The following is a 22,613-nucleotide window of genomic DNA, read 5'->3' as shown; positions in this document are numbered from 1 at the left end:
TAAACCCACATTGAGAGGTCCAAAATCTGGAAATATAGTTTTAGGATTTTGCAGTTGCGATTCATTGATTAGGGCTAAATAGTTGATCAGCGAATGTTGTGCACATGCAGAGAGTCTCGTCACACTTTAATAGTGTTTAACCTCCCATTCAACTGATGAAAACACGCTGCATGATCATGACGAAAACCATATAAATAAAATAAACTGATCCTCTCTCGCTGTTGCTTGTGAGCTAGTGATTACATGATTACAATTACATAATATTAGAAATATTTAACAGTCCATACAGTTTCGTGATCAGTAATTAAATAAGCAAATTTGAGACATTAACTGGGTGAACTCATTTTGTACAAAAGGACAGGTTTTATTTCATTAAAGCACTTTCACAAACAAGATATTTCACATGCAGGTTTTGCACAAATTTTTCACTTCATCGACACAGCCATTGACCAGGAACATAGAAAATGGCATTCCATGCCAAAAAGGTTGCCGACCCCTGTTCTAACTTCATGCTTTGTGTGTAATAAACTCTAATTGTCCTGAACAATAAAGAAACAGGAAATGTGTGGTGGGTACAACAAAAGCTTATTGTCCTCTCATACGGTCGAACAGGATCTAAGTTAGTTCCTTAAACATTCCTCACATTGAATGGTCTTTTAAATGAAAATGTAGCCTGTTTTATGTAACAATAGGCTTATACTAACAGAATCACTGAACAGAACCCAACTCTCACATTGCAGAAGGGTGTTTTCATAAACTTAATTTAAAGGGATAGTGCACCTAAACATTTTAATTCTTTCATTATTTACTCACCCTCATGATATCTCAGGTGTGTATGACTTACTTTCTTCATCAGAACACATTTGAAAAAAATAGACAAATATCTCAGCTCAGTAGGTCCTTAAAATGCAAGTGGATGTTGATCATTGAAGCTCCAAAAAACACAGACAGTCAGCATAAATGTCTGTGGCAGGGCATAGGGTGGGGCCGGGTCATGATGCTGCCCCTAATCAAGCCACCAGGAGGGATAAAGGCTGACCGTGGACGGCAGTGCGAGAGAGAGATTTACGGACAGCTGTTAGACACCTGTGTGCGTTTGTCTTTTTGGTTCAGTTTTATATTAAACTATTATTTATATTGTCAAGCCGGTTGTCGCCGCCTCCTTTCCATTAAGCCCTTTACACTGTTGCCGAAACCCGGGAAGGAGGAGAGATGCGCTGTAGTGGAGTTCTTACCACTACCATCCACCCGAAAGGAGCAGCCGCGGCCATCCGCCAGAGGACAGTGTAGCCCGGCTGCCTGGAAGTGGAGGAACGGCCGCCGACCGCAAGGGGAGGAGGGGCTCCCAATCAACACCTGTCCACCAAAAACGCATCGGGGCGTTCTGTCCACCAGGGGCCGGCCTCCGATCCACCCGGGGATGCGCGGTTGCCATGCGCTAGAGGGTGGAGGAGTGGCCAAGGACCAAGCTACGGTGTATCGGAGAACCGGCGAGTACGTTTTTTTTTCCTTCTCTCTCTCTCTCTCTGTCTCTCTCACTACATGTTGGCCTTTCCCTCTCTTTTAAATTTTATTTTGGTTTTTAAGGGGTACTGCACTGTTACAGTGAGTAAACACTGTGTTTTTAATTATTGTTGTTTCCCTCCCCCGGTCCACTCCCAGATTCAGGAAGGCGGGGATAACCTCCCAGCAGACATCCATACGACTCCAGCTGTTAAATTAATGTCTTCTAAAGTAACATGATCGCTTTTGGTGTGGTAAAAGAGACATTGTTAAGAACTCTAAATGATCCTTCCGGTCGGCAGCGGTTCACACGTGTGACGTAATTGCATTGGTATTTGAAACACGTGAGAACTGGCACACGTGCGTCACAGACAGAAGAAGAGCGCTGTTTACAAGTGAGGAGGAACGCTTTACAGAAGTTTGATTGGTTTTGATTTAGATCTGCATATGGTGTGTTTGTGTACTTATCCTGGATGTCTCAACCGAGAGGAAAGATGAGATTACAGCCGTAACATGACAACGTGAATATGTCAAACGAGAGACTGCGTGATCTCCACCTTCTCGTGAAGCTTACCGGAAGCATTGAATTATAGTTAAAATTACTAAAATATTGATCTTTTTCACAGCATAAACAATCGTATCATGTAAGACGACATTCATTTAATCACTGGTGTCAAAAGGATGACGTTTATGCTGACTGTCTGTGATTTTTGGAGCTTCAAAAGAGAAATCTGCATTCACTTGCATATAAATGACCTACTGAGCTAAGATATTTGTTTATTTTTCTTCAAATGAGTTCTGGTGAAGAAAAAAAGTCAAACATCTGGAATATAATGAGGGTGAATAAATAATGAGAGAATAATGAATGAACTATCCCTTTAAGCACTGTGGATTTCTAGAAAGTAAAATCTCTTTGAAACATTTCTCAATAATCTTTTGAGAACATTTCTTCAAATATTTGTCTAGCTCAACAATGCCCAAAGTCTATGTAAATGCATCACAGGACATTTATGTCATTTTTGTCAATTCTGTATTGTTTTTAATAGACTTGTTTGCTGGAAATGACAACTTTTCAAAACATTTTTGTTTGTTTTGCTTGCGTTGCTAGAAGCGTATGTTTGGGCCTTAATATACAATGAAAAAGACAGTTAATGTTGGGTGAGATTTGATTACAAAGTAATTAGTTACTGTAATCTACATACTTTTTAGTCAAAAGTAGTGTAATGCATTACATTTAAGTAATGTACATTACTTCAGTTACACGTTTCTGAAATATTAATTATGCAGACAACAATTAAAACCTGAATTATGTTTATTCTATATCTACGGCAGTTTGCGTTTCTTTGACAGCTGAAGGTTGTGTAAAGTAATCTGATTAAATTTGAGATAAATCATTAGTCATTTGTAGTGGATTACTTTAAGACTGTAACAACTAATCAATAAAATCAGTTATTATCGATAATGGAAATCATCGACAACAAATTTAACGATCCATTAGTTGGATATTAGTGGCGAGCACGGAGAAGCTCCATCAGTGACGTCACTTGGTTTGAACTGACAAAGTCTACAGTAACTCAGATAACCGCTCTGTACAATTGCGGTGAGAAGAATATCATCTCGGAATGCTATACTGAGATGTGGGTTGGCGCAGTTTTGTCGGCCTACACGGTTTTAGGCAGGTGGTTTTAATGTTTGGCTGATCGGTGTATGTCTCTAACATAATTATGAATATTTAGCTGGGCAGAATTATTTATAGGCCTATTTCTATTCTGGTGTCACCACTGCCCTCTGCTGGACTGATGTTTTGTCACTCCATCCACGATTACGGTTTAATGAACTGTACTTTTTAAAAAGTGTTTTGCAGATGTACTGAAAGTAAATAATAATATTGCTAATAAATTTAAACGTAACTTTTCACGATTCAGGCTTTTTTCAAAGTTTTGTTAGAGTAAAGAATCATGAATTCAGTCATGCAAATCAAACCAAATCCTTATGCCCTTTATCATCTGTTTAAAAAAAAATCATATTTTAATTAAATACAGGAAATATTTTTTTTTTTATCCGATTAATCGAAGATTAATCGATTATCAAAATAATCGTTAGTTGCAGCCCTAGGTTACTTTTTTTGAGTGACACTGGTTATACAACAGCCCTATCTATTTTCCACCTGTCTGCATTGAACAGATTCAAGTGGAACAATCAAAACAGAAGTTTTACAAAGTTGAACAAGTGTCTATTCTAAATTCAGTCCTACGTTATAATGTTTCCCAAAGTCTATGCTCAGTTTTCACACAGCACCTGCTAAAACACAGTTGTCTCTCACACAAACACACACTTAAAGAGTATTTCCCCTTTCATACCTAGAGCAGAAACAAGGTGCATTGTTTCCTGAGGCCGAAAGCAGGAAGTGACCACCATGTGCTGCATATCTAGTTCCTCTTCTAGTCCACTTTAAACACACAGCTGTCTGTCTATCAGCCCTGACCGAGAGCCATCCACTCTCTGATAAATTCTGCTCTTACCAGGTCTTTTCATTTGTTTGAGATAAAGGACAAAGCTTCACAATTGAGAACAACCGGAGGTATGTTTTTTTTTTTTCAGTTTGTTCTAGTAGCTAAATGTTTTTAAATCATTCTGAATTAGGGTGTGCACTCTCGATGTGTGAGAACGCATGAAACTGGTACTTTTTCACTCTAGCACACAAAGAAATAAGAAATTAGATTTTGTACACAGCAAAAAAAAAATGTTTTGCATATTTATATTTTTACTGCAACAAAAGTACAAATGACTTTAACAAGAATCACCATTCACAAAATGACCTGTCCAGATTACAGCAATGAGAATAAGATTTTTTTTTGCGCAGAATATTATTATTTGTTATAATTTGTGGGAGGAGGGTGGGGGAAATATACTCAATCTTCATGAAAATAATGTAAAATAAAAAGAAGAAAAAGTTAAGTCTACAAGCAGGCTTCATTTTCTTTATTCTTTGTGCTGAAATGTGACCCATGCATGGTTTCGTAGTCTTGTTCGGGCCCCTTGACTTGGTCTAAGCTCCTCAGTGTCTTCTGAATAAACCTGAGGAGTTTAGAGCAAGTAAAGGGTCCTTTACTAACTCAACCCCTTTACACTGAAGACCACTGATGACATCATCAAATTCTGAGACGAGTTTGCTGGACATTTGCAACTATAATCCTAATATAGTATGCGCCCTGTCATTACTTGCAAAGTCAATTGCATGTTTTTTTCTGGTGTTTCAATTTAATAAAGAGACAACTGCAATCCATGAAGCAAATACATTGTTTATTTACAAAAATAAGATTGCAAATCAACAGCAGTGAAATAATACAGAACATTATAACAAAAATGTACGTCCTCCTTAAGGCTGGATCGAAGACCAAATTTGCACCACTGCAAACATATCTGTGGCTATAGGAGCTGAGAACCAAGTAGTTTTCTAGTCTCTCAGAGACGTAGGGCACTGGGAAATGTTTTACCTGCTTTACTGAACATAGCGATCTGTGGGTTTACATTTCTGTTAGTTGGATTACGGTCCATGTTTTTCAGACAATAAATGATGACGCAAAAGCAAGTACTATCTGATTGGGTGGATGAAACTTACATTTAGCCAACTGCTCTTATTATATATCAAATGAGTTGATGCTAAACACGTCTGCACAGATAATCCGCCTAGTATTGCTTGTCTGGTTTCAAATCCCTTTAGGTTTGAAACCAAGGTTTTATCTTCTACACCAGACTATACTGCAAATATAGAGATCCGCATTATTCCAGACACTGAAACAAGTTTTACATGCACTTTTTGCCCCCTTTAGTATCGTCTAGGAGTGTAGAAGCTTTTTTTGGAGAAATATTCACAGTACTTGGTTCATTTAAAGCTCATTTGATTTGTAGAATACATTCATGCATAAATCAACCAACCAACCAACCAAAATGGCCAAAAAACAATCATCTTCTCAATATAATATCTTCTGGTTCCTTACTATCCACCATAGATATCAAGTATGAATATTTAAGGGATAGTTCATCCAAAAATGGTGAAGGAGAACTTGGAATTATTGAGGCCCAAAAAGAAAGGAAAACTTCATTTAAATGTAGTCCATTCGACTCGTGCTCTTTATTCCAAGTCTTCTGAAGCTATACGATAGCTTTGTGTGCAGAACGAAATACAAATTGGTCATTATTCACTTTAAGTAGTCTATTGTTTTGGGGGTCATTTTGGTTCTTGACTTGACCTTTTAACTTTCATTTTTGCAATCAGGATCATCGTCCTCCTGTGTTTAGACAAATGAAAGTTATATGGATCTGAAATGTCATTTGGGTGAATAAAACGTTATTTTTTATTTTTGGGTGAACTATATCTTTATTTTATATCTCCTTCATTTGGCAGAATTAAAACCAAAAAATACTGGTAAGCACTGAAATCCAACTTGACTCTATAAGAATCTACACACTGTAAGAGTAGACCTAAATGTTTTAATGTGGAATATAACTTAAAGGTGCAAAACAGAAGTTCAAGTAAGTGAACTCTTGCATATTAAGTTGTGCGCATTAGATTACGAAGGCATATCTGTGTGCCAAAGAATGAGAGATTCATTATATGTTTACTGTTAACACTAGGCTCTGAGTGAATTCATGTTAGACATCCATATCAATTTAGTAAGCTGTCAATAGGAGTTTATTTGATTGTTTTGTAGGATAAAAGGAGTTTAATTTAGAATTTACGGTCACTTTTTGCATGGCACACCTTACAAGAGGGCAAAAGTTTCCCCAAAGTTGGACCTCACCACTGCCTTTTAACACAAATGAATTTGTAGGCTAATCATCTACTGTGATATTGCGGAACAGGTAGGCCATGGACTCCCCGTTGTGAATGCGACGGATCGCCTCAGCCAGGATCATACTGACATCTACTGTCTTGATCTTTGGACACTGCAGCTTTTGCACCTCATGAGGGACCGTGTTGGTCACCACCACCTGGAAGAGCATAAAATATATCACAAACATTGGTCAGTTTTGTAAATGAACCTTTAATTATATCTCTAGCAATCATTTGATACTGAACATAAACAGAACAAATCCATGTGAATAAAGTTAAGCAATTGCTGTGGGACATCTGGCCCATTTTCCAGTTTCCATTCAGGAGGAAAGTCATCATAAAAGTAATCCATATGAATTCAGTGTTTAAATCAAAGTCTCCAGAAGCGAATTGATTGGTGTGGTTGAGAATCAGATCAATATTCAAGTCCTTTTTTACTATAAATTCTCCTCCCTGCTCAGTCAGTTTCCACATTAACATTCTTCTTCTTGTGTTTTTGGTGATTCACGTTCTTCATGCATCTCACCCCCTACTTGGCAGGATGATGAATTTCTAGCAAAATGTACTTAAATATTGATCAGTTTCTCAACCATCATATCACTTCAGATGATATGAATTTATTCACTGGAGTCATATAGATTACTGTTATGATGCCTTAGTGTGATTTTTTGGAGTGTCAAAATGTTGGCATTTGCAATGTATGGACCTACAGAGCTGAAATATTCTTCTAGAAACCTTTGTGTTCTGCAGTAGAAAGAAAGTCATACACATCTGGGATGGCATGAGGCATTCATTCATTTTTGGGTGAACTATTCTTTTAGGCTCAATCAACAGCATTTCTGGCATAAAACTGATTACCACAAAAACATTATTTTTGACTCGTCTCTTTAAAAAAATAAAAAGGCAAAAATCTTGGTAAAAGTAAGACACTTAAAATGGAAGTGAATGGGGGCCCATTTTTGAACATCAAAATACTCACCTTTTCAAAAGTATAGCCACATGATATAAAGGGTATTAGTGCAAAATGCTTTTAGTGTGATAAATTAACTTACTAACCTTTTCTGTGTAAAGTTATAGACAGTTTTACAACTTCGTTACCATGACGATGCCCTAAAACGACTGTAAAAATATAAATTTAAACAACTTAACAGCTAATATAAATACACAAGTTTTAACAAAGGAATGAATGTAAGTGCTTTTATAAAATTATAAGCTTTACATTTCTGCCTTTAAACCCTCCAAAAACTGGCCACTTTCACTTCCATTGTAAGCTCGATTTTGCATCTTTTTTTTTAAGAAGGGATGAGTCGACATAAATTTTTGTGGTAAACAACATTATGCCTCAAATACTTTTGATTGAGCTTAACTTGTTTTGAACCCGGAACATTCCTTTAAGACATCGTTCAGGGTTTTATATCAAGACATTTTCTGGTATTCAGCCATAAAACGCTATTGTGAGTGGAACTACTTTCTACCGCCACAAATTCAGCATCTTTGTTTTGATGCAGTCCGAGCCTCAGTTGCTAGTTCGAAAACATCACTTTATAACTAGCAACGGTAGATATGCTGCTTTAAATGGAGCACTTACTGGAGTAATATGTTACTGTGTGTGAGTGAGAGAGAATAAGAGAGAAACTGAGAAAGATTGCGTGCGGAATTACCCGTGTTTGCTGTGGCTCTCGTCAGCAGTTACATCGCTTCAAATTGCCAAGATGTAAGTTTAAGTATATTTCTAAGCAGCAACACGTGTCGCCATTCTTGTATATAGCTTTTCAGTTTCTAAACAACTGTTTACAATCCCACTGAGTCACAAAGGTGTGCTGACATGAAGGCTCTTTGTTGCTTAAGTGTGAATGTGTGTCCGTGTGTGAGAGCAAAAGAGAAGTAGAGGGGGAGCGCAAGGGTTTTTCCCACAGATATAATAAGATATTTTGGATAATATAGAAACTGTTGTATTGACCAAGTTGTGGGGTGCATTGACATCATGTGTGCATATGCATGTGTGCAAGTGTGTGTGTGAGAGCGAAAGAGTGAGGGAGTGCAAGGGTGTCCTAAGTGTCAAAAGCTTGATCTCATATATATATATATATATATACACACACACACTCACCTAAAGGATTATTAGGAACACCATACTAATACTGTGTTTGACCCCCTTTCGCCTTCAGAACTGCCTTAATTCTACGTGGCATTGATTCAACAAGGTGCTGAAAGCATTCTTTAGAAATGTTGGCCCATATTGATAGGATAGCATCTTGCAGTTGATGGAGATTTGTGGGATGCACATCCAGGGCACGAAGCTCCCGTTCCACCACATCCCAAAGATGCTCTATTGGGTTGAGATCTGGTGAATGTGGGGCCCATTTTAGTACAGTGAACTCATTGTCATGTTCAAGAAACCAATTTGAAATGATTCGAGCTTTGTGACATGGTGCATTATCCTGCTGGAAGTAGCCATCAGAGGATGGGTACATGGTGGCCATAAAGGGATGGACATGGTCAGAAACAATGCTCAGGTAGGCCGTGGCATTTAAACGATGCCCAATTGGCACTAAGGGGCCTAAATTGTGCCAAGAAACATCCCCCACACCATTACACCACCACCACCAGCCTGCACAGTGGTAATAAGGCATGATGGATCCATGTTCCCATTCTGTTTACGCCAAATTCTGACTCTACCATCTGAATGTCTCAACAGAAATCGAGACTCAGACCAGGTAACATTTTTCCAGTCTTCAACTGTCCAATTTTGGTGAGCTCTTGCAAATTGTAGCCTCTTTTTCCTGTTTGTAGTGGAGATGAGTGGTACCCGGTGGGGTCTTCTGCTGTTGTAGCCCATCCGCCTCAAGTTTGTGCGTGTTGTGGCTTCACAAATGCTTTGCTGCATACCTCGGTTGTAACGAGTGGTTATTTCAGTCAAAGTTGCTCTTCTATCAGCTTGAATCAGTCGGCCCATTCTCCTCTGACCTCTAACATTAACAAGGCATTTTCGCCCACAGGACTGCCGCATACTGGATGTTTTTCCCTTTTCACACCATTCTTTGTAAACCCTAGAAATGGTTGTGCGTGAAAATCCCAGTAACTGAGCAGATTGTGAAATACTCAGACCGGCCCGTCTGGCACCAACAACCATGCCACGCTCAAAATTTCTTAAATCACCTTTCTTTCCCATTCTGACATTCAGTTTGGAGTTCAGGAGATTGTCTTGACCAGGACCACACCCCTAAATGCATTGAAGCAACTGCCATGTGATTGGTTGATTAGATAATTGCATTAATGAAGATATTTATATATATAAATTGTATATATATATATATATATATATATATATATATATATATATATATATATATATATATATATATATATATATATATATATATATAAATTGTTTTACAATATTGCATTAGTCTTTTACTGTTGCCAGATGGCCAGACACAGAGACTACAGTGCAAATTGAATAAAATCCCAGATGCAGTTTATTGTGCTACTCCAATCCTAAACAATAATTACCAGGAGAAAAAAAGTGGTACACATTACAGGACTTTTAATTGTAAACAAGCCTGAAATACACATGGGACTCTTATTTTGAAAAGTCTGTACTCCCAGTTGTAAGCTCACTGATGGCTGTCAGTGAGCTTACAAAGTGCTAACCTAAGCTCCAGAGTTCAAACCCTCAGTTCTTTTCTGGTGATTCATGAAAAAGATCAGATTCAAAAGAATAATTTGGTCAAGGCTCTCTTGCGCTGGATTTGTTGTTGTTGCGTGCGGTTCAGCGAGCTGGTCACAGCAGAACGGGTGAAAAGAGCGAGACACACTTATGGTGCGCGCTCTATAGATGTGTTAAATTACTCACAAGATGATATCTGATGAAACCGCATATGAACGCACACAACCAGACTGTCGCCAACGGCGACTAGATTTTAAATTATTGTCGCAATAAATAATTTTTGGTTGCATTTGCGACCATTTTAGTCGCAGTCTGGAGCCCTGTGTTGTGGGGGTGCTTTGCTGCAGGAGGGACAGGTGCACTTCACAAAATAGATGGCATCATGAGGAAGGAAAATTATGTGGATATATTGAAGCAACATCTCAAGACATCAGCCAGGAATTTAAAGCTCAGTCGCAAATGCATCTTTCAAATGGAAAATGACCCCAAGCATACCTCCAAAGTTGTGGAAAACTGTCTTAAGGACAACAAAGTCAAGCTATTGGAGTGTCCATCACAAATCCCTGACCTCAATCCGATAGAACATTTGTTGGCAGAACTGAAAAGCATGTGCGAGCAAGGAGGCCTACAAACCTGACTCAGTTACACCAGTTCTGTCTGGAGGAATGGGCCAAAATTCCAGCAACTTACTGTGAGAAGCTTGTGGAAGACTACCCAAAACATTTGACCCAAGTTAAACAATTTAAAGGCAATGATACTAAATACTAACTGTATGTAAACTTTTGACCCACTGAGAATGTGATGAAAGAAATAAATCATTCTCTACTATTATTCTGACATTTCAAATTCTTAAAATAAAGAAGTAATCCTAACTGACCTAAGACAGGGAAAGTTTTCTACGATTAAATATCAGGAATTGTGAAAAACTGGGTTTAAATGTATTTGACTAAGGTGTATGTAAACTTCTGACTTCAACTGTATACTGTACATATGCGCACACACACACACACACACACACGCACACGCGCCGCCACCATTTCCTGACAATGAAACATTTACTGCACTGTGAAAGGGGTGAAGCACTCACCACGTCTATGGCAGACTCCTCGATGAGACGTGGGGCATCTGCAGACAACAGGCCATGGGTGGCCATGATGTAGATCTTATACGCTCCTCTCTCTTTCAGAATCTCAGCGGCTGCCACAAAGTCCTCCACATCATCAATGATGTCATCCTACATGGGGTAGGAGATGGGATGGAAGCATCATGCACTGCTTGCCTTGGCTATTGCAAAGAAAACAACATACATCTACCTAGTCCAAAAATAGTAATTTCTTACGACAATGATGGCGATGCGTCCCCCAACATCTCCAACAACGGTGATGGGAGGTTTCTCCTTAGCCATCATCACTATAAAGAGAAATATCAACTAGTCTGTAAAGCAATCATTTCAGGGAACTGTAATTAGACCAAAGGCGCCCATCAATCACATTCCATCATCACAGTAGATTGGGTAAGATGGGTTCAAGTGTATGTATTGGCCTAAATCTCAACCATCTCGAATCCTAAAATGGTAAAATTACCATCTGGAGAGTCCTACAGGGCCCAAATTACACACTGCATAACACTGACGTATGCTGCAAACAAATAATATTCTTACACAATTACTTTGTCTTGTTTTGCCATAAAAATAAACATCCTAAACATTCATAAAGATCAGGTGTATAATAACTGTGCCACAATCATCACCAAACAGTATTGCAAAAAATAATGATTGTTTCCAAACAGGTTTCCAGAACACTGCCCATTTACCATTGGTTGCCCAAACAGACAGTTCTTTCAATGTTGCTATGTCGAGTTTGCCGGGATGCAACATTTCGATAGCACGACAGAGCCTCAGTATTTACACTATTCGGGGAAATCAACAAATGAATGGCCTACTTATAGGTGTGTTGGCTTATTTAGCTGGGATAGACAAGTGGAAGTAATTTAACATCCAAATAATTTAACACATCAGCTTTAAAACCAAATACATTTACATGATCAGCTAAATTTTACATATAATAAGACTTGTTTCCAGAGCACATACCTTTAAATTAAGTTCATTTTCTTACCCTAATGACAAACTTTATTACTATTTTAAGGATAAATCTTTAAGGTTTATATGTAAAACTAGGAAAAACTATTTGCCAAATTGGGGTAAGAGCAATAAACTTCAATAACTTCCACATAAGTCTTTAAGTCTTAACTTTTTGCTTCGCAGTTATTTTTCTTCCAGTTTTAAGGGTGTTTTCGATATTTTACTGGAAAACAAGACAAAAATATTGAGTAAGAAAACGATTTCACTAGTGTACTTGTTTGGAGAATGCTTCCCATTTTACCCCACCTACAATTCAATCAAAATTAGAAATCAAAAAAAGAACTGGGGGGGGAAATGCGACACAAGCCATGCGATATGATCATCTCTTGTCACCAATATACTTAATTTGAATGTCTAGAAGTTTACTCTTAATAGTCAATGTTGGAAAAAACAACATAAATCAATCTCGTCCTTGAGTCAACATGACAGACTCCAAGACATTGCTGTAATTTAGGAATGATTGCTGGGCTAATCTCATTGAGCCAAAACACACGCTCCAACCCAACTGAACATAAGAGGGGAAGACTGGAGAATACACAGGGGTTAAAGGAGTTATACATGCCTTCAACACATGCCTTTCATTAAGAGCACGACCCACAAAGCTTTTCATTCCTAATACCTTTACTTTTACAGATCAAAGATCAATAAACCACGTCCGATACTGTAGCGAGCCGCTGTCCAACACAATTCAGAAGTGAAACCTTTGTAAGGGGCTGTTCACACAGGACACGTTCTATGGAGTTGGCATGACTATGGACTACATTTGTAATTATTTTCTTGTTGGAGCTTGGAAGTATCAATCACCATCTACAGGACTTTCATTGAATGAAAAAGGCAGCTCGGGCATTCTTCCAAACATCTTGTGTTTCATGGAAAACAGAAAATAATAAGGGATTGGAGCAACATGGCAGTACACATGCTCAATACACTTGAGACCTTTATCCCATCCCAGATCTGACTGGTACATTGTTTTAAAACCGCTCATGATGTAAGATGCTAAAAATATGCAGCACAATGTGGCACAGTGGTCAACACTTCCATCTGGTGCATGTTGACATTGTCCAACAATTAAAAAGTAGTGCAAATGGAACACAAGAATGTGTCTTCTATGAACAGCCCTTAATATGGTGTGATGGACAACAGCAATATTGAGGTTTGACAGTTTGTTTATGCCCATAATCTCTATGAGTATCAAAAAGAGTTTTACCTTCCATAATTACCCAAATATGCATTAATATTATATTGACTAAAACGAAACAAAATTAGGGATGCAATGATGAATCTGCCACAAAGACTTTTCTGCCAATTATTTACATCAACATATCGGTCATAGGCGTGAAAATAAAACACAGATATGAAAAAACTATGGTTAATTTATAATTAACTATAAATATAATGCAATGTATAAAGCTTATAATAATTGTTTGTGTTATAAATAAACACCACGCAAAATAATATAAATCTGAATCCGTAAAGTAAGATGATGCATAATATGAATTTGTAATGTTCAATCATAATATGGAAACTGTGAGTTCTCTGGTTTAGAACTGCAAAAAAACATTTCATTCTCCCACATGAATCGTTAATTATTATTATTATTATTATTATTGGCCCTGTATCTACTACATCTGTACTACAACTTTCCGTCAACAACTTCCTCTTTTAATCAAGGTCATGTGTTTCCAAGACAGTGTGAAGGCCTTGGTTACAAGCAGCTAAACATCTGTAAAACTCTAGTCTATGGGATCCCACAAGCAGGCATGATGTGTTGATTGGCAAGATGAGCCTCGATCACAACAAAGGCTTTTCCCTCAGCCAGACATTCAATGGCTCCATTTCTCAACAAAGTTAATTACACAGAATTTGAAAGTAAGCACTCCATTTGAGGCTTCTTAGTTCTGTTTGGAAGCACTCGGAAGCTTACACATCCATTTTTAACTTCGTAATCAGGGCTGGGAGGGATGACAGTATAATGTATATATCGTGCAATGGTAGACCATATTCATTCAAACGGGTGGATAAATCCATGTGGCTATTAGTGAGCAGGACCATTACGTTTTTCATAATGTGTTCTTAACACGATAATGCTTCGTGATGCGGCACAATTGCAGCCAATCAGAATATATTTTATGTTCAATATACAGTTATGCGGAGCAGGATTTTGGACCAATGAGAGTTCACAGTGGGCTGGGCTAAGCGGTGAAACGGTGTAAATATAGAAACCAAGTGATTTCAAAAATGTTACATTTGTATCGTCTAAAATGCTTTAGGAATTATCAAAATTATACTATTTATAATATTTGAAAATGTTTTAATTAATTTTAATTACCTTTATTTGGTATGCTATTCATTACACTTAATTCAATTAATTACTCATATATCATGTAATTAATTTGATTTCAACATTTTATTGATTGACAGCCCTAATTATATATCATATCATATTATATTAGTTGCAATATTTTGAGTTTTTAATCTCCACTGTTCAATTATGTGAAATGTATTATTTAGTTATTATGAATAACTTTCTTTTGGTTTGTGTCCATCAAGTTCCAAATTAAAAAAATACAAATAATCAAATGAGATGAAGTACCATCCATTTTAATAGTATATAATTCACTGGATTATCCACAAATGGGCATCACCACATGGTTATTTAATACATAAACCATTTTTTTCCACTGCATTTCCAGCAAAAAATAACTAAATTGTGATATATACAGTTACTGTGAAATAAAAATACTCTATGATTTAAACTGAAGTGTGTAACTTTTTGGTGTTAAACTTTATGAATGGTAAAATGGTTCTTCCATATTCCAGCTTCATATGCAGAGGCAATTATAAGTCATTTGTAAGATAGTTTTATCAAAAACTGGAAAAACACTGTCTATGTGGCACTACAAAAAAGTTTGTTTTGAGCAGCCTGTCCAGCCGAAACAACAACTTTGACTCAACCAATGACATGACTTTTGGCCGGGACTATTTTGTTTGTTCGATCAACAGCCAATGGGGGAGTATTAAGAAGGCTGTTCTGAAAACAATGTTTATTTTTGCAATTCCACTGGGTGGCACAGAAATTACACACTTCAGTTTTAACTTAAACCCTCATAAAATTTGGGTCATACCATCCACCCTAATGGTTTATAATATTTAATAATTGCCTTATATTCAGTAAATACATAATTTTAATAATATTTTAAGACTTTTTGTCAAAATATGAAATGAATAATTAAAGAATAAATAACCTCAATGGGCTCTAAATCAATGTCTTTTCTCTAAATAAATGGTGAAAATAGTATGTCTTCAGAGTGCTTGAATTACAGATACTGAGAGACCTCAGCCACTGCACGCATGCAAGAGGGAACCATTTCAGAGTGGTTACTGCTGTGATCGGTAGCAAATAAGAGTTAACCGTCATACTTGGGAGCTCAATGCCTGGGAACGGAGCTTGCTGTTTGCCTATTTCCAATAAATAAACATCAAGTTACACAAAAATCCACACACAAATGATAGAACATACAGACAAGAAACTAGGACTTCAACAATCCGCAACAACAAACAACCTTTTTTAGGAGATAATTCAATTTAAGTGGGCTATGTACTTCAATAAACTTTCATATAAATTAGTGGCTTAACAGGGGAGGAAAGACAAGGAGTGTTCTGAGGATTGTCGAAGTCCATTCAAAAACTATAAATGTAAACACAGCAACTTGGAGTGTACTCCTATCAGGCAATGTATATTAGAGAATACAGAATAAGTAATATAGAAGCAGTATATGCAATAATGAAAACAGTGGCCATGTCTCAAAACCTAGAGTTGAAAGGTCTATTGCCTTTAAAGGTAGCCGTCTATATAAAGCATCCCAAATTCAATGCTGTTGCAAATGCTGGCCAGAATGGGGTATGCTAGAAGGGAATGCCTAATAATTTGTAGGGTAAAAGTCTTTACTTTTAAGCATAAAAATCTTATATATTATTTGTAATTATTTTGGTTTTGGGGTGAAATATGACCCAACATGTTTTTGACAGGTTACGCAAGTTTTGCTCATTCACTGATTTCCATTCCAAATCATTTCAAATAAGAGAACTCTGAGAAGCCCAATCAGTGTTGCTGGTCTTGTATGGGCTTATCCTGTAATAGTAACAATCAACAGATGCACAATGTGTTGGTTCTTACATGGTAACTCCAGGCCGGGGTGTCCAGTGTTGCGGACGCAGGGAGGAGATTGCCGCCCATCAGCCATATCTGATTCTGAACACTGAGCTTCACCATGCATGACGGCCAGACCGAGACGCAAACGCTCCGCATATGACTGAGCCCTGTAAAGAGAACCACGAGAGCCTTGGATATATGTCCTTGGATGCGTGGCTGGTTGTGGTTGAGAGATTCAAGGAGTTTATGCTTTTTGAAAGATTTATCGCCAAGAGAAATGGGAATTTCTCGAGAAATTTGAGAAAACAGACAGTAAAAACTCATCACATCTATAGCTGAAAGTGTGATAACTGTGGGTTCTGTGTTAAATACAAGTTAAGAGCGATCAACAGCATTTGACGCATAATGTTGATTACCACAGAAAATAATTTAAATAACTTAATGGCTTAATAGTCTCTCAATTCCTTTATAGGATGCACCTCATGAAGTTGATGGAGAGTGTGCAGAGATCTAGACCAAGAGTGACTACTCTCAAAAATGTCATATATAAGATTATTTTTGTCTTTCACTTTCATTTATGTTTGAACATAGTTCTGATTAATTTAGTTATATCCTAACATGTAAAAAATTTTAATACTAAAGAAAGAACAGCTGTGTCCAAACTTTGGCCTGATAGCGTATTATACAAAGAGATCACAATCCAAACCAGGTGCTGGTTACCTTTTGGCAGCAGATGGGGACTTGGCTACAATGATTGCGTTTCTATAATCAGGAACCTGAGCAAGAAAGAAAAAAGGAAGAACATAAAATGATCCTTTTGTTTCAATAGATTTGTTTCTCCTTGCTATTTAAAGGGGAAGTTAAAATCGGTCAAATCTACCCACCTCCTCCTGAATGTACTGCAGCAGGAACGGAGACGCCCTCAGGTTATCCACGGGGAAACTGAAGAAGCCTTGGATCTCTTTCTGGTGCAGATCCATGGTGATTATGTGAGTCAGACCTGGTTAACATTGCAGATTATTAAAAGGCAGAGCTCACGCAAAAATGAAAATACTGTCAAAATCTACTCACTCACATCTGGATCCAACCATGGTTGTAATTATCATTTTTTTTGGTGCACTTTTCAATTAAAGCTTGCTTAAAAACACTATTTTATAACATCAAAACAGAAGTAGGGACATCTTAGATCAATACCTGCTTTGGCTAACATGGACGCGAGCAGCTTGCACACTATCGATCCCCTCTTCCTCATCTTACACTGTTTACTATAGGGGAAGTATGGGATCACACCAATGATGTTCTTGGCACAAGACGTCTTCAGTGCGTACGCAATAATCAGCAGCTCCATAACAGCAGTATTCACATCTCTGACGGATAAAGAATCGTGTATTTTAGCCAGTGTCCTTGTGAAGAGTTTGGATGGAACAGCACAAACAAGATCGATGAAGCTAAGAATAAAGTGTTATGCTAAAACACAGGCTCAGAGGAGTACAAACTCACTCAAACTTAACAAGCAGGCTAAATCATCATTATTGTGCTTGCTGAATGTTTAAATCTGTTTTAATTGAGTGATAATTCATCTAATTAGATCTAATATTCTCCATCTCATTGGCACTCTTACCTGGGAATGGTTTGGATGATGAAGATTGTTTGGCCTCTAACAGACTCTTTGATCTCAACTCTGGTTTCTGACACAAATGAGAAAAGCCATCAAAATAAGAACACAAATGTATTTAGTACAAACACTAAGAACACTAACATCATCCTTTAGGTCACATGAAGATGAAATTTCACACTGAACACATCCAGGGCATATTGTAACACAAACAAAGCACTGAACAAAGTATTTTACTAGATAAAGAAATAATCATTTTGTTGTTTTAAATATTAAATTGTGTTATCCATTGCACGGCTCTCTGGTATCATTCATTCTAAATATTATCTGTTTCTTCGGTCTCTACTAGTGACAAATAAAATGATTTCAACTCAATAGTTGGATTTTGAATAAGGATATTTCCAAAATAGCAAATCCGACTTTTATCTACATTTATGCATTTGGCAGACGCTTTTATCCAAAGCGACTTACAGAGCAATTATTACATGGACAATCCCCCCAGAGCAACCTGGAGTTAAGTGCCTTGCTCAAGGACACAATGGTGGTGGCTGTGGGGATCAAACCTACAACCTTCTGATTACCAGTTCTGATTACCAGTTAAGTGCTTTAGCCCACTACACCACCACCACTCCATCCCACTATCTCACAATTGCGACTATTTCTCGCACTTTCGACCTTATGTCTCGCAATTTCAACGTTATTTCTATTCATACAGTTGTATGATATAACTAACAAGTGTAACTTTACTGTATAACTCACAATTTTTAAAAAACATTTTCGCAATTGCCAATTTACAACTCACAATTGCAACTCTCACATTTTTGACCTTATGTCTCGCAATTTTAACTATTCCTCACAAATGTGACCGTTTCTGGCAATTTCGACTGCTGTATTGCACACTTCTGACTTTATTTCTCAGTTTCGTGACAAACTCGCATTTGCATTACATAAACTTGAAATCGTGACTTTGACACAATTTCTTCTTTATTATTCACAATTTTAAATTATTTCTCGCAATTTCGACTTTATGGGAATTGTGTGATATAAACTTACAATTGCAACGGTTTAACTCACAATATTTACTTTATTGCTTGCAACTGCAACTTCATTTCTCACAATAGTGGCTTTATTTTGCCCAATTTCAATTTTATTTATTACAATTGCTAGACATAAACTCCCAACTGCGACGTAAAATCTCAGAATTGTTATTTCTCGCTATTTTGACTGTGTAACTCGCAATTCTAACCATTTCTTGCAATTTTGACCTTATGTTTGTATTTCTCGCAATTAAGTGATATGAACTCGCAATTGCCATATAAACTTGAAATTGCGGTCGTATGACTCACAATTTTATTTCTTGCAATTGTGATTTCATTAGTCACAATTGCGATCAATATTTTCCACAATTTCAAACGTGTCTTGCAATTACAATTTTACTTTCATGCAATTTCAACCTTATATTTTGTAATTTAGACTTTCTTGCAATTGCAAAAAAGTTGCATGATATAAACTCAAAATTACGACTTTCAAACTCAGAATTTTAACTGTATTACAATTTAAACATTACATCTCACAATATTTACTGTATTTCTCGCAACTGCGGGATGTGCACGAGTGATCGACTAATCAAGTACTCGTTCTGCACCAGCTAGTCAACAATTAAAACCCTACAAAAACATCGCAAATTAATTTTCTTTGCTTGTTGTAGGCAACACGGGATTATGCTGTACTCTCTCTCTGAATATCCACAGTGGGCAGGGGGTTGTGGATGTGTCGTAGAGGTGTTGAATGGATTATTTCCCAAAATAAAACCACAGTTTGTTGAAGTTATCTTATTTTGAAACCATTCTTGGTCATGTTTGTGAATAAAACTAAATATACATTTTTACTTATGTTTTAATTTACAAGTAATCGATTACTTGTTTATTGGTTAGCGTACTCGACTACTAAATGACTCAAAAATGCCCATCCTGAATATAAACTTGCAACTGCGTGACATAAACTCACAATTGTGACTTTATAGCACACAATTTTGACAGTATGTCTTGCAACTGTGACCTTATATCATGTTTTTTATGTTTTTATTTTTATTCTTGTGTTGAAATCAAGAAGTCACCATATTATAGGATACACTTACCTAAATTCAGCATAAATCAAACACTTAATGCTATTTTAAATGAGTACCTAAAAGTGTACGCCATTATTTTTAGAACTATGGTAAAGTGAACGAAATGTTCTCATTACAGTAGTGAGAACTGCCACATGTTATTAGGGCATCTAAAAGTTAAAAAGTAGAGCATTCACCTCTGTTGGATTCCTGGTAAACAACAGATTTCCCAAGCTCAACTCCCAGACGCCTGAGGTGCAGATACAAGAAAATCAAGATTAGAATGCCAAATTGCATGTTCACATAATCATTAAAAGTGACCTGTTGATGTCTGTGACTGATGTATCATTTGTCAACATTATGAACCATTTTGAACAGCACACTATATAGTAAATGTGATCTCATTTATGTAAAGTTAAACCCAAGGGTGGGGTCAATGAGCATCAAAGTACAGCTGAATGAGTCTTAATTAGAAGTTATTCTCTGGGTCACGTGGTTTTCTTCATGAATGCAGTCTATTTTCAAGAGCACTGATGCGTGATGCTCTGTTCGTGTGCAGAGGAAATTACATAAGGAAAGCATTGCATTACATGTCCATTAGAGGTTTGCAGACTTTTAGCTCTCATCCAGAAAACTGAGTATAAAACATCTCAGTATCTTGATCTGATAGTAAATTGAGCAATCCTGTTGGGGTTTGAACCTCCGACCTTTCAGTTATCTGCCCACAACTGAGGTGGTGGTGGACTCAGCACTTTGGCATCACAGTATGTGTAGAAAACATCAAATGTCATGTGTTCTGCTAATCCAAAGGCCAAAATCCTACAATAGCATCAATGCACATTCATACAACAGCAAGATCGGCCTCTATAATGACAACCCAGGTTAAATGTTGCGCTGTTTGTAATGGGATACGTACTCAGTAATCTTCTTAGCGAGTTCAGTGCATGCAGGCGTGGAGTTTGCAGAGAAAACACGATAACCGCTTTTTGCGACGTTCATGATGAATTATCTAAAGATCAACAACAGATCGGATCCTTTTTCCACGTCTACCGGTACGCCAAAAATGAATACAAAGATGCTGGGTTTTGTCTCTGTCTTTAAGTAAGAAATCCAACTGTGAATCATGAAAGTAATTAACTGCTCTGTGGCACTCAACAAGTTTACTGCAGTTTCCACACCAGTCGGAACTCTTACTGCGGGTTCTGGTGGTGTCTGTTAAAGACTGAAGGCTCACTACAGCCACCTGCTGGTGTGGATGCGATACAACGCCTGTGTGAACAAGCAAACACTCGGTTTCAAAACACCTTTTGTGGCATAATGTCTGTTACCACACAAATCAATTTGACTCGTACTAAGCTCGGACATAAAATAACACTGAATACATATAAATACTACTGAATACATACTGAATACATATAAATATATAATTCCAAGCTAACAAAAAAGTCCACAGAATGTCCCCTGAACGTCTTCGTGTAGACAGCAAGAACCTTTGGGCCAAATGTGGAAGTTAGCTGTCACATCTGGCATTGCTAAATGCATGTGGGCCATGTGTGGCTTGGCTATGGCAAGCAGTGGCGATTTCTCAGGGCCAGCAAAGCCATTTCTGATGGTGTAACATGCCTAATAAGTTAATCTTTTTCATTGACCTTTTTGCCTATGTATTTTCAATCGTTTTCCACTCCTATTTCATCTACAAATGAATAGCAAAAAACTAAAAGTTTCAAATCAGAATGTATTCCTCAATGTTTACAAGCAAAGCGTGAGTTTGAGCCTTCAGAATTCCACAGAATCCCTCAACAGTTTAAAGACGGGTGCACACTGTACGATTTACAATAGTCCTTTACGACTGTTGCTTGTCAGACTATACGACATGACCACATTGATATCGCCATGGCACACCGTGCGACATTATTTCAGACTGCACGATATACATCGTAGCCGACTGTGGTCTCAATCTTCCCGATCAGTGAACATGACTCACGTTACAGGAGTGTTGCGGAATAGAAGCGAAACGGTGAAATTGGCATTTTTGGAAAAAATAATTTCTCTCTCTGGAAGTCGAGACATCAGCATTTCCATTGCGCTAATACCCCTCCATCTCGAGCATAGGCTAACATTTACAAGAAAGATGGATTTTGTCAAATGGGCCTATAATAAGATAGCCTGATCACAAATACAGAAAATTACAGATGTTGAGAATGAACGTGAGTGAGGGACAATCATAAAGTTCATAAAGGCTGATAATATATCATGCTTGCAAATTCCCTATGAATGATGCACAAACATGACATAGATTTCTATAATTGTATCAACTGAATTTGATTCAATTTTACCAGTATAAATTGTACAATCTTTATATTTTATTTCTTTATAAATAAAATTGGATTGGTGTGAATCTTAATAAAGAAGTTTACAGACATTTAAAGTACATTTATTAAAAGTAAAATAGTAATTAAAATAACGTTGTAAAGAAAATTCATGATAAATATAAAGAAAAAACCAGAAAATGCAATTATTTATTTATTTTCATTTTGTAAGATCTGTATTTATTTAATTCAGAGAATAATGCTTTCATATTGCTGACG

The 22,613-nt window shown here is 37.1% G+C and overlaps 1 protein-coding gene across 2 annotated transcripts; it reads right to left on the bottom strand.

The window, feature by feature from the left end:
• Nucleotides 1-4,742: 4,742 nt before the first annotated feature.
• Nucleotides 4,743-21,224, bottom strand: LOC127648008 (phosphoribosyl pyrophosphate synthase-associated protein 1). Of its 2 annotated transcripts, XM_052132564.1 has the most exons (11): nt 20,942-21,224; nt 20,223-20,275; nt 17,925-17,991; nt 17,498-17,670; nt 17,188-17,303; nt 17,024-17,079; nt 16,328-16,470; nt 15,571-15,609; nt 11,350-11,420; nt 11,098-11,244; nt 4,743-6,498 (listed from the first exon to the last, which is right to left on the bottom strand). In XM_052132564.1, the coding sequence occupies exons 1-11, from the start codon at nt 21,022-21,024 to the stop codon at nt 6,340-6,342; spliced, it is 1,107 nt and encodes a 368-aa protein (XP_051988524.1). In that variant the 5' UTR covers nt 21,025-21,224; the 3' UTR covers nt 4,743-6,339. The 2 variants fall into 2 exon arrangements, with proteins under 2 accessions (XP_051988524.1, XP_051988525.1); XM_052132565.1 differs by lacking the exon at nt 15,571-15,609.
• Nucleotides 21,225-22,613: the final 1,389 nt, after the last annotated feature.

The sequence above is a fragment of the Xyrauchen texanus genome, chromosome 8 (genome assembly GCF_025860055.1).
Source record: "Xyrauchen texanus isolate HMW12.3.18 chromosome 8, RBS_HiC_50CHRs, whole genome shotgun sequence".
NCBI classification, from domain to species: domain Eukaryota; kingdom Metazoa; phylum Chordata; class Actinopteri; order Cypriniformes; family Catostomidae; genus Xyrauchen; species Xyrauchen texanus.
Note: the sequence above shows the minus strand (reverse complement) of the source record. Positions and strands in the feature narration are given on the sequence as shown.